Below are 13582 nucleotides of genomic sequence, written 5' to 3'. Positions count from 1 at the left end.
GTGTGAGGTACCTATACAATGCAATATATTCATTCACATAAGAAAGAAAATTGTAGTTCATGCTAAAACATAGATGACTCCTAAAAACGTGGTAAAACCACGAGCTATCCAGACATTGTCCATTCACAGAAGCAGAGTCGTGGTTTCGAGAGACTGGAGTGAGACTATATGGGGCAGTGACTGCTTAATGAGTTTGTTACTTGTGGAAGGTGACAAAAACCTTTTGGAACCAGATCCCAGATCATGCCTGATTGCACAATGTTGTAAGCATGCTCAATATTACTAAATTGTAAGCTTTAAATGGTTAAAATAGGGCTGGAGAGATGGCTCAGTAGTTAAGAGCACTGGGTGTTCTTCCAGAGGTCCTGAGTTCAATTCCCAGCAACCACATGGTGACTCATGACCATCTATAATGTGATCTGATGCCTCCTTCTGGCATGCAGGTGTACATGCAGAAAGAGCACTCGTGTGCATTAAATAAATAAATAAATAAATAAACAAACAAACCTTTAAAAATTGGTAAAATAAAAGCTGGGTGGTGGTAGTGCATGCCTCTAATCCTAGCACAAAGGCAAGTGGATCTCTGTGAGTTAAAGGCCAGCCTGTTCTACAGAGCAAGTTCTAGGCTAGCCAAGGCTACAAAGAGAAACCCTGTCTCGAAAAACAAAACAAAACAAACAACCCGAAAAAGTGGTTAAAATAGTTTCATGACACCAATTTCTGTTTTACATTTATTTATTTATTTATTTATTTATTTATTTATTTATTTATTTATTTTGGGGGTGGGGAAGGGGGTCGATTCTCTCTTTTACTGTGTTGGTTCTAGGAACTGATCCAAAGTCTTCGGGCTTGACACTGAGCCATCCTACCAGCCCAAGTTTCGTGTTACTTACCATAGATTTAAACAAGTAATTTGGGGCTCAATGTGTGTGACTTGCTTGAGGTATCATGTATCAGTCCATACAGCTGATACATGAAAGAATTTGACTTTGCTGTTGTTGAGATAGCTCAAGCTGACGCCATACCTCTGGGCTTAGCTCAAGTGCTTTTCCCACCTCCAGGCCCCTTTGCCACACTCAGCTGGGACTACAATTCTTCACTCTTGTTTTGGGCTTGGTCTCAAGTATCGCAGGATGACCTCCAGTTGGCTGGGGAGCAGAGAAAGCTTGAACTTCTCCTCCTGTGGCTACCCATCCAAGTGCTGGGATGGAGGGCAAGCACACCTAGCTTAGACAGTGTTGGGGATCAAACCCAAAGGCTTGCATGTGCTACACAAACACTTTGCCAGTTGAGGGACATCTTTATCCCCAAACTGGGTTTTAATTTTGGTCATCCAACTTCATGAATATGCATTCTTTATTTAAACGAATGTATTCAATTATTCGCCTGCTCTGTTACTTACTTGTGTGGATAAGGTCTCTTGTAGCGCAGGCTTGGACCTCACAATACTGCTGAGGGTGTCCTTGGCCTCTTGCCTCTCAACTGATGGAGCTTCAGGTGCTCGTCACCACATTCAGCCTATTTCTTTACTGTAAATTACATGTAAAACATTTTATTTTCTGTGTGTTGGGTGGAAGTCAGAAGATACCTCCCAAGAGTCAGTTCTCTGCTACAGTGTGAGTATGAAGGACGGAACTCAGGTCATCAGAGTGGCAGCAGACCCCTTTACCCACTGAGTTATCTAACTGCCTCAGGGCTTCCTATTGTTGATTTTATAAAGAAAAGAACACAGAGTTTACTACACTCCTAGGGTCTGTGAGCATTAGACTCCCTGCTTTAAAAAAATTTAAATTACTTTTATTTTAATTTTTTTTCAGGATTTGTAGGAGAGATAGATAGATACAGAGAGAGAGAGAAAGAGAGAGAGAGAGAGAGAGAGAGAGAGAGAGAGAGAGAGAGAGAGAGAGACCTGCCCTGAATCCCTGCATATTTAAACAGTTAAAAAATATGGTGAAAACCTGAAATCTGACTTGGGGCCACTTAGGAGGTTTAGACCATTGTTAATCTTTAGCCGCCTCCTACCTATAAGAAGGACCCGGAAAACAAAGTTTTCCAAAGAGTCCAGGAAAGAACCACAGCCTGCAACCAAAGGCTCACCCCGTTTTCCCCACATTCACATTCATGGCTGTTTTAGGCGGAGGGAGGCCCAGGACAATGGCTGCTGCTCACGACATGGAGTTGGAGAGTGTGAATCTGAATATGGAGAGAGACGGAAAGGAAGAACTGGAGGAGGAGAAAATGAAAGGGGATGGAGAAGGTAAAGACTTCCCCAGGAGCAGAAAAGTCCACAGGATTGTGTCCAAGTGGATGCTTCCTGAGCCAGTCCGAAGAACATACTTGGAGAGAGCCAACTGCTGCCCGCCGCCCCTGTTCATCATCCTCATCAGCCTAGCTGAGGTAAACGCCGCCCTGGTGAGGGTCCCCCTATCACTTCAGACTGGAGGCTGCAAAGTCGGGACAAAACCTACCTAGAGAAGAAACCATGTAGGAAGAGAGCCCAGAGGGATGAGGATAGCAAGCATGAAGCCTCTGCCCTCCTCACAGCTCCTGAGCTAATTTGCCCAGTCACTGCCAACCCAGGGACTAGTTTCATCCACAAAAATCCGCTGCCCAGGGTTGACTTCTTAAGTTCCATTTCATTTTAGCTGGTGCGGTCTTTAGAAAACAGGGAACTTTGGGCCTGCAAATTAGCCTTCTTATTTTTATTTTATTCTTTTGAGATGGGATTTGGCATTGTAGTCCAGGTTGGCCTCTAACTCATTATGTAGCTCAGGCTGGCTACAAACTCACTATAATCCTTTTGTCATAGTCACCTGGGTGTTGGGATTCTAGGCATGCACCACCATGTTCAGCTTGCAAATCGGCTTTATCTCATGAAACAAAATAGACTGGTTGGTCAGGTCAGTCTGGGGTATATATTTAGAACAGTCACCAGCTGCCTGAGCTTTCAGAGGGAAAATGTGGTATCTGCTGTGGGTGTCTACTTTGGGTGGATGGGATATATTCTCAGACTATGACTTGCTTAGCTTTCTTGGTTTCCAGAAGGAGGGCAAAGCTCAGAGAGGTGGGATGAGTCACCCAAGGGTGTGTCTCAGTGACTGGGAAGGGCCAGGCCCCTCCTGTGCTTTGTAATACAAAGGTTTTTCTTGTAGGTTTTAGGAGAAATTGCTGCCTGAAGGACATGACTTCAGGGGCATTAGGATGTCCCTAGAACAATCCTCTTAATTCTCACTAACACCCCAGCTTTGGTGTCAGGGACTGCAGTAACTGGGGCTCCTTAGCAGAATAGAATCAATAGGCTGAGGGAGGTTTCAGCTCCACCATCTTCAGGGTAGGCTGGAGACCCCACCCACCTTGTGTTGAGTTCAAGGTCGCTTATTAAGTATAATTCTTTTCCTCATCAAAAGCAGTCGTTTTCTATTAAGGCTTTCATCTGATTGGGTGGAACTCAGCTACAAGATGAGAAAGAGGATTAAATACCATCCTCATCTCAAAAAATGATCTCAGATGGGCATGGTGGCATGACCTTGTAATCTCAGAACTTGGAAACTGAAGCAGGAGGATCTTGAGTTTAAGGGAGCCTGGGCTACATAGTAAATTTGAGGCTAGCCTAGGCTATATAGTGAGATGCTATAACTAAGTAATTTACTAACTAGTGAATAACCAACTAACTAACTTACTTTCTTAGTTAATAGATGGACAATACAATAGATAGACAATGGTATATCTGGATATAGCATTCTGAGTATATGTGAGAATGAGGAAGACGCTGGAGAGTAATGGGAGATGCTCACATGTTTAAGAATAAGACAGTACAGCTCTGAGAGCTGTGAGTTTTGTGAGCTCTGAGAACACAGCTTCCAACAATGAGGTCCTGGAGCAGGTGCCAGAGTAGCTGCCTCATACAGGAGGGCCACTTGTAGATATTGCCTTGTTGATAGAGGGCTTGCCTAGCATGCTCACTCTCCAAGGTCTTGTAAAACCAGGTACAGCGGGACATACCTATAATCCCAGCACTTGAAAACTTCAGACTGGAGAAGTTCAAGAAAAGACACGCTCAGCTGCATAGCAAGTTCAAGGCCAGCCTGGGATTCATGAAACTATGTCAAAAAAAAAAAAAAAAAAAAAAAAGAAAGAAAGAGAGAAAGAAAGAAAGAAAGAAAGAGAGAAAGAAAGAAAGAAAGAAAGAAAAGGGAAGAACAAAGAAAAAAGGAAGAAAAGAAAGGAAAGGTTGCAAAAATTCCCCAATTCTTCCATTGTTAATATTTACATAGCCCCAAAGTATCTTATTTCGATCTAAAACTTTGATATTGGTATATCATTGGCTGAGTAGCCTTTAACAGAAATGCTCACATCAGAAGTGGTTCCTGTTTCTGAATATTTCTTTTTTTTTCTTTTTTATATTTATTATTTAATTGTGTGTAAGTGCAGGTGTCTGCAGAAGCCAGAGTTATTGGATCCCTCCTGGAGCTGGAGTTACAAATGGTTGTGAGCTACCTGATATGGGTACTGAACTCTGGTCCTTCGGAAGAGCAGTGTATGCTTTTATTCACTGAATCGTCTCTTCAGCATCTGTGTTTCAGAATATTTCTGAGCTGTTTTTAATTATGTGTATATGTGTGCGGGAATGGGGAGGGTTGTGTATGTGAGTGCAAGTACCCGTGGATGTCAGAAGAGGGCGCTGGATTCCCTGGAGCTGGAGTTAAGCAGTTGTAAGCTGTATGACATAGATGCCAGGAACTGAACTCAGCCCTTTCCAGTTGCAGCGTATGTACCCTTAATGCCTTAGCTATATTTCCAGTTCCAATTTTGAAATATTTGTATAGACTTTAGTGCTCCCAAATCTCAAATGTTGAGTCTAAGGAGATAGTTCAGTCAGTAAGGTACATCCCATGCAGGCACGCAGACATGAATTTGATCCCATGTAAAGGAGCCAGAAGTGGTGGTATGTGCTTGAATCCTAGCACTAGGGAGGTGGGGACAGATAGATGGATCCCTAAGGCTCGGTAGCCAGCCAGCCTAGCCTACTGTTTGAGCTTTAGGTCAATGAGAGACTCTGTCTCCAAAAGCAAAGTGTGTGGCACCTGAGGTTGACCTCTGGCCTCCACATGTATGTGTGCACACATGAACACTGGCTCACACACAAACCTCAAACTTGCTTTTAAAATTTTTATTTTTTTATGTGTATGGTGTTTTGTCTGCATATATATAGTTGAGCACACCACATGTGTGCCTTATGCCCTCAGAGGCCAGAAGAAGGCATTAGATTCCTTGTCACTGGAGTTAGAGATGGTTGTGAGCCACAATGTCGGTGCTGGGAATCAAACCTGGGTCCTCTGGAAGATCACCCAGTGCTGTTATTTATTTATTTATTTAATTTATTATTTTCTTTTCTTTTTTATACACTCCAGATCAGCCAGTGCTCTTAACCCCTGAGCCATCTCTCTAGATTTCTTTTTTTCTTTTTTCTTTTTCTTTTTTTTTCTTTTTTTTTTTTACATTTATTTATTTATTTATTTATTTATTTATTTATTTATTTATTTATTGGTTTTTTTGAGACAGGGTTTCTCTGTGTAGCCCTGGCTGTCCTGGAACTCACTCTGTAGACCAGGCTGGCCTCGAACTCAGAAATCCGCCTGCCTCTGCCTCCCAAGTGCTGGGATTACAGGCGTGCGCCACCATTTTTTTTTTTTTTTTTTTTTTTTTATAGTTTTTAGATTTCTAACTTTTTGAAATGTCATGTTGATACTCAAAAATTTAAAACTTTGGAGCATTCAGATTTCATATTTTGTATTCAGGAGGCTGAAGTTGCACTATTAACTAAACTCCAGACTTATATTTGATCTGTTTTTCACTAATGTCCTCTTTCTCATCCTCTGGTCCTTCCAATACAGGGTTTCACACTGCATTAAGTTGTCCTGCCTCCTCAGGCTCCTATGATTCATGACAACTTCTCAGTGGTCTATCAAGACCCTGATGAAGATGAAATATGTTAGCCAGGTACCTTACAGAGTGTCCTCGTTCGGGGTTGTCTGAGGTTTTTTCATGCTTAGACTAGAGTTGGGCGTGTAGAGGAAGAAAGGCACAGGTAAACTGCCTTCCCATCACATCACGAAGTAAAGGATGTCACGTGACATCATTTCCATCCTATCATGAGGTCAATGACATCACATGATGTCACTGGGATGCTGGTCTTCATCATTTCAGTAAGATCGTCTACCAGGCATCTGGGCTGTGAAGATAAAGTGAAGGAAGGTGAGGGACATGGGCTATATAATCAGGGAGGGCAGTAGAGACCAGTGGCAGACAGCAGATTGTCAGAGAAGCCAGGAGAAGGAGACTCAGAAAGTCATCATTACAATCTGGTGTAACACCTGCTCACCATGAGGACCTATGAACATGGTGGGGTATGGTGGAGAGATCCAATTTCAATATCTTCTGAGCCCACAGAGAGCTAACCACTCAGACACAATTACTGCTTGTGGGTTTTAATGGGGCCCAGCTCCTGAGAGAGGTTGGTTAACATGCATGATCGCTCCTCCCTGACAGCTGGCTGTGTTTATTTATTATGCGGTTTGGAAGCCTCAGAAGCAGTGGATCACCCTGGACACGGGGATCTTGGAAAGTCCCTTGACGTACTGCCCTCAGAAGAGGGAGGAAGCCTGGAGGTTTATCTCATACATGCTGGTCCATGCTGGGTAAGGAATGATGGCCCCGTCAATGCTGTCAAAAGAGCTCATAAGTAATTGTTAGGCTGGGCAAGGTGGTGCATGCCTGACATTCTGCACTAGAGAGGCAGAGCGAGATCATGGCAAGCTTAAGACCAACATGACCTACATATAGAACTTCAGGCCAGCCAGCCACATAGCCAGACTCTGTCTTAAAACACAAACAAAAACAGGGTGTGTGTGAGAGAGATGACTCAGGGGGTAAAGACACCGGCCAAACCCAACAGCCTGAGTTTGATCCCCAGAACTCAAATAGTGGAAGGAGAGAACTGAATCCTGCAAGTTGTCTTCTGACACTTACATGCATGCATGTGTGTGTACGAATGCATGAATGCACACAAGCACACACACACACACACACACACACATAATAAGATTTTAAAATAAAAAAAAAAAAACACAGCAGAGAGAAGTGGGGCACTCCTTGAATCCCCAACTAGGGAAGCAGAGGCTGGTAGGTCTCTGAGTTGAAGGATAGCTTGCCAGCTGCCAGTCTAGCTGAACAACACATGCTTCAGGTTCAGGAGAGACCCTGCCTCAAAGGAAGAAGGTACAGAGAGAATGATAGAGAAGATCCTGGTGCAACTATACAACACCTTCACAGGCAAAACACACACACAAACACACACACACACACACACACACACACACACACACACACACACACACACACACGGAGTCACAAATAAAGGAAAGGAGCAAAGTAAGAAATATAGGTAATGAACAGGAGAGGCTATGTTTGCCCTTCCAATTTTCTTTATTTATTTTTTCTTTTCTCTTTTCTCTTTTTTGTTTTTGTTTTTTTTTTTTTCAAGACTGTGTTTCTCTGTGTAGCTCTGTCTGTCCTGGAACTCACTCTTTAGACCAGGCTAACCTTGAACACACATAGATCTGACTCCCTTTGCCTCCTGAGTGCTGGGATTAAAGATGTGTCCTACCACCTTCCGGCTTTGTTTACAGTTTCCCAAATGTGAGAGCCTTTCCAGATCTTGCTCAGCACCAGCTGATGGTATATGCCTGCAGTCTCACTATCTGGGAGGTAGAGGTAGGAGGGTCAGGAGTTCAAGGCCAGCGTAGATTATATGTCTCAAGGGAAAAAAAATCAGCATCTGTGGTCCCCCATGTCCACTGTGGTCCGTAAATAGCTTGTGGCTATCTCATTTCTTTGGGGGCAGCCTTTTGGTATCAGGTGAATTGAGCTTCACCCATGTGACTCACCCTACCCTGGTTAAATCACATTTTTGGTCAGTGGCTAATTAGACATACAGGACAGGGTGCAAGCAAGGACTTGGTGCTGAGTAAGGAACCCAGAGCTTCATGTGTACTAAGCAGCCAAGTGCTATGTCTTCCCTCTGACTTTTAGCCCCAGCCCTCAGGTTCTATTATTATTATTTATTATTATTATTTTAAAAATGTTTTTGAGACAGGGTTTCACTATGTAGCTTGAATGGTCTGGAACTAAGTATGTAGACCAGGCTAGCTTCACAGAAATCCACCTGCCTCTGCTTCCCAGGAAATGGGATTAAAATTGTGCACCACCACACCTGACTTCATTCTTTTTTTCTTTTTTAAAGATTTATTTATTATATATGGGTACACTGTCTTCAGACACACCAGAAGAGAGCATCAGATCTCATTACAGATGGTTGTGAGCCACCATGTGGTTGCTGGGAATTGAACTCAGGACCTCTGGAAGAGCAGTCAGTGCTCTTAGCTTCTGAGCCATCTCTCCAGCCCCACATTTATAGGTCTAAAAGACTTTTACTTGCTTTACATATTGAAGTTTCATGTAAGATTTTATTTAAAAAACAGATAAGAGAGCCAGGAATGGTGGCACATGCCTTTAATCCCAGCACTCAGGAGGCAGAGGCAGGTGGATCTCTGTGAGTTCAAGTCCAGCCTGATCTACAAATCAAATCCAGGACAGCTAGGGCTACTGCAGAGAGAAACCCTGTCTTGAACCCCGCCCCTCCAAAAAAAAAAAAAAAAAAAAAAACAGAAAACCCCCAAATCAACAACGATAAAAACAGATAAGAGAAAAACAAAACAAAACAATAACAGCAAAACAACTAAAAGAGTTGCCTCCTTTGAAAAACTAGAATATAGGAACTGGAGAGATGGCTCCATGGTTAGGAGCACTTGCTGCTCAATCTTGAGGACTGAAGCTTTGATCTTAAGACTTATGCAGAGTGACTCACAGCTTCCAGATACTTTAGAGACTCCAGCTCTAAAGGATCTGGAGCCCTCTTCTGGCTACCATAGGGGCATATTCATTCTCTCTCTCTCTCTCTCTCTCTCTCTCTCTCTCTCTCTCTCTCCCTCCCTCCCTCCCTCTCTCTCTCCCCTTCCCCTCCCCTCCCCCTCTCCCTCTCTTTCTCTTTCTCTCCTCCTTTCTCTCACACAAAATTCTAGCAAGTTCCTAACTAGAAATCTCACATGCAAGTCTCCCATAACAACTGCGTGCTGCTTGGATATTTGACCCATGTTTGTCTCTGCAGAGTCCAGCACATCGTGGGGAACCTTTTTATGCAGCTTGTTCTGGGTATTCCCTTGGAAATGGTCCACAAAGGCCTCCGAGTGGGGCTGGTGTACCTGGCAGGAGTGCTTGCAGGTCAGTGTTCTGAGGGTAACACCGAACAAACACTTCTGGGCTCTTAGGATGGAAACCAAAGGTAATAGATGTTTACAATGGACTTTTTTAAAAAAACTGAAGTCAATAGTTATTGTACTGTTGCATACTATATACATGTCATGTAATATGCTGTGGAATGTGGTAAGTGTTAGAGATACTGTAACTGGAGATTAGCTATTAGAGATAACACGAGCACATGAAGATAAGTCACAGTGGCTGTCCTCAAATATCTCACAGTCCACAGCCAGAGAAGTTGCACAGCTGGAAATTACAAGCAGCTTAGTGTTTGAATCTTGAAGCCTCTGATATACTACACCAATGATTCTGGAAAGGAACACGGCCAGCTTTGCATTTAAGAAAGACATTTTGCTGGATGTGGTGCACAATTTTAATCCCAGCACTTGGGAGAAAGACAGGCGAATCTCTGTGAGTTCAAAGCTAGTCTGGTCTACATAGCAAGTTCCGGGACAGCCAGAGCTACATAGATATCTCATCAGACAAACAAACAAACAAACAAACAAGCCACCTTAATTTTGAGAAAGCTGTAGGCTTACATGAGTTATAGGAACTGCCTCAAGACCCCAAGTGCCTTTGGACACTTGTTGCCAATGTTTCTATCCTGTACATTGCAACACAGCAACACAGCCAAGATGTTCATGGTCATGCAGTCAAGATAGTAAGACCCCACAACACCCCGAAGAGCCCTCACTCTGCCTTGTCATGGGCCAGCCTCTGCCTTCCCACCTCTCTCCCTCCTTTACCACTGACAAACACTAACCTACTCTCACGTATTTATGTCGTTTCTGCAATGCACACAGTAATTTTTCCCCTGCTGAGCAGAGTTCTGTGTCATGGTCACGTCTAGCTGTTCACTCCTTGAAGGATATCTTCTTTGTTTTACCCTTTTCCCTATTGCTTTTTGAGAGAGGGTTTCTTGTAGCCCAGGTTGGCTTTTAATAGGCAAGGATGCTTTTGAATTCCTGATCCTTCTTCCCTCTACTTCCCAAGTGAGGGGATTGGAGGTTTATGTGGTGTTGGGGACTCAGCAGCTTCCTGAATGCTATGTAAACATTCTATTGAGCTACATTTCCCATCTTTTTTTTGAGCCTGGTCCCATCATTCAAGCTGCCCAGGAACTCTCTAATATGAGATCCTCCTGTCTCAGCCTCTCAAGTGCTGGGATTACAGGCATGCTTTGATGAGACACCATGAACAAAAAGCAAGTTGGGGAGGAAAGGGTTCATTCAGCTTACACTTCCATATCACTGTTCATCATTGAAGGCAGTAGGACAGGAACTCAAAGAACCCGGAGGCAGGAGCTGATGCAGAGGCCATGGAGCGTGTTGCTTGCTGACTTGCTCCTCATGGCTTGCTCAGCCTGGTTTCTTATAGAATGCAAAACCACCAGCCCAGGGATGGCCCCATTCACAATGAGCTGGGCCCTCCACCATCAATCACTAAGGAAATACCCTACATGGTTACCTGCAGCCCAATCTTATGGAAGCCTTTTCTTTTTTGTTTTTGTTTTTGTTTTTTTTTTGTTTGTTTTTTTTTTGTTTTTTTTTTTTTTTTTTGTTTTTTTGTTTTTTTTTTTTTTGAGACAGGGTTTCTCTGTATAGCCCTGGCTGTCCTGGAACTCACTCTGTAGACCAGGCTGGCCTCGAACTCAGAAATCTACCTGCCTCTGCCTCCCAAGTGCTGGGATTAAAGGCGTGCGCCACCACCGCCCGGCTGGAAGGAAGCCTTTTCTTAATTGAGACTCTCTCTTCTCAGATGATTTTAACTTGTGTCAAGTTGACATAAAATTATCCAGCACGAGCCACCACATCTGATGCTGACTTTTTCCTTTCCCCTATAGCCTTATTTTCAATCAACATCTCTGGATTTCAAATATTGTTCCTGGAAATTGGATGTCAACATGTATGTGGTTTAGGGATTACAATTCAACTCAATTATGTTCACTTCTCTTTCTCCTCCTCTCCCTCCTCCTTCCCCTGCTCTTCTTATTCTTTTTTCTTTCTTCCCTCCCTCCCTCCCTCCCTCCCTCCCTCCCCCCCTCCTCCCTTCCTTTCTTTCAGCTGATGGGAGGTGAGGGAGGTATTTGTCAGCTGCTGTCTGAGAGAATTCCTGGAGGGCCTGGTTGGTAGGGTGCAGTGACAGCACTGTGGACAGTGGGATAGTCTTGAGCTATAGTTAACACAGGGCTTTGAAAGGGCTTACTGACAAGGCTTAGTTCCTTATCAGACACCCACCTACCATTTGGGATCCCGTTTCTCCATCTTCTCTGTTTCTTCAGGCATCTTTCTGTCCTGTTCTTGAATGCAGAGGTGTGGACTTGCATGCCTCCTGCATCTGTTACATGTTCGCCCTCTGCTCATGGCTTGGTGTCAATGTGGAGCCTCAGCTCTACCCAGCACCAGGGCAGAAGCCCTGCAGGAGAGTGTGAACAATTGGTTCACATCTTCTGGTGATTTCAGCCATCACTTTTTGGCAGGTTTCTCTTACTATTCAGGTCGATGCTTCCCACCGCTGTTGGAATCATTTGGGAAACAGCAATTCACAGTGGTCAAAAGAAAGCCAAGACACCAAGAATGCTGCACCCCCTTGCCTACCTGGCAGAGTTGCCTTCCCTGATTTACCTTTTCTCTTTACTTTTCCATAGGTAATGTCACCCTACTGTCCTTCCTCTGGCTACCTGTGAGGTGTGCCCACCGACCCACAGTGTCAGCATCAGAAGAGACTGCTCAGGCAGGGTGTTGGAGCCAGACCAGTTGTGACCATTAGAATTCTTTCTATAACTTCAGTGGAGCACATTAAAGACCAAGATGTCTGCCTCCAGATCAGCATCCCAAAGCTGACTGGTGCTCAGAATCACCTGGAGAGCTCAGTACACCTAAAGCCTCTCAGTTCCCACTGACCTACTGACCCAGCCTCTCTGGGGACATGATCCTGGGATCTACATTTTGTAAGGGATCTGACAGTAAAGTAGAGCATTTTATGTCCTCTGCTCTTTCATAGACTCATAGTTTAGTATGGCCAGTCTTCCTTATAGTTCCCTGTTAGGTGCCTAGCAATGACTCAGTCAGTGGGTTAACTGCATTCCTAACAATGACTCTGTCCTGCCACTGTATCGTCGTCTCTACTAAACATTTGTTTAAATTGTCTACTCACATTTTTTGGTCCACATTCTTTATGGAATGTAGTTAGATAAGACGTGCAGATGTTTTCTCCCTGTGTGTGTCTGGCCTTTCATTCCCTTCTCGGTTTCTGGTTTAGTGGGGACCGAGCCGCCGCTTACACTCGTGCTTTTCCTAGTAGCTTATTTGGTCGCTCTGTATAGTTTCTCTATTTTGATTTGTAATGTAGAGAATGGCATTGCCTGACTTTCCAGTGTTAAGCCAAGCTTGATTTTGGGATGACACTTGGTTATGATTTTTTTTAACAGACAATTAATTAGATTAGTTTTGGTAAAAATTTAAAAGGCTTGTTTTGTTTTTAATTATTTGTATGTATGTGAATATCTATATGACTGCAGTATCAGCCACAGTGGCCAGAAGCATGGTTCTCTCTCCTCCTCTCCTTCTTCTTCCCCCCCACTTCCGTTCCTCCCTCCCTCTTTCTCTCCCTTCCTCCCTCCCTCTCTCCCTCCCTTCTAACCCTTCTTCCATCCTTTGCTGGAATTTGAACCCAGGGCACTCATCAGTCTGCTCTCTCCCACTGAGTCAGTCACATCCTCATAGAGGGCGGTTCTCTCGTAATGTCTTTGCTCACTTAGCACTAAAGTAGCGCTCCCTTCATACAGCAAGTAGGAAAGTGTCTTAGCCTTGTCAGGCTTATGGAGAGGGCTAGGAAGTGATTGTTACCACTTGGAAAGAGGCAGTGGTGCTGGGAATCAAGCAGCCTTGCACACAGTAGGCAGGCACTCTACCACTGAGCCTCGTGCTCCACACTGGCCATTACTTCTTACTTAAATGATTCTTAGGATTCAGCAGCAAAGCAGGGTGTATGCCTATAATCCTAACATTCAGGAGATGGGGCAAGAGGATCAGGAGTTTGAGGCCATCCTCTACTCCACAACAAGTTTGTAAAGAACTTGTTTTAGGTGAGATACTCAATCAAAACCCAAAAATAAAACAAACATGCCAGCAAAAAAGCCATCTCGGTGTCTAATTTGCTGTGTGGAAAGATTTTAAGCTTTAATTCAATTTTAAAAATAGTTACC

The 13582-nt window shown here is 43.8% G+C and overlaps 1 protein-coding gene across 4 annotated transcripts in view; it reads left to right on the top strand.

Annotated features, from left to right (window-relative positions):
* Rhbdl2 (rhomboid like 2) overlaps positions 1-13582 on the top strand; it is a 47592-nt gene that overhangs the window by 20044 nt on the left and 13966 nt on the right. For 3 of the 4 annotated variants that reach the window (XM_076934238.1, XM_034502921.2, XM_076934237.1), the window contains exons 2-4: positions 2135-2397; positions 6550-6698; positions 9227-9339. In XM_076934238.1, the coding sequence (XP_076790353.1) occupies positions 2155-2397; positions 6550-6698; positions 9227-9339 (505 nt within the window). In that variant the 5' untranslated portion in view covers positions 2135-2154. Of the gene's footprint in view, positions 1-2134; positions 2398-4431; positions 6001-6549; positions 6699-9226; positions 9340-13582 lie in introns of those variants that run through there. The other variant, XM_034502922.2, reaches the window with a different exon arrangement.

This window comes from Arvicanthis niloticus, chromosome 5, assembly GCF_011762505.2.
Source record: "Arvicanthis niloticus isolate mArvNil1 chromosome 5, mArvNil1.pat.X, whole genome shotgun sequence".
NCBI classification, from domain to species: Eukaryota; Metazoa; Chordata; class Mammalia; order Rodentia; family Muridae; genus Arvicanthis; species Arvicanthis niloticus.
This window is presented reverse-complemented; position numbering and strand designations above follow the sequence as displayed.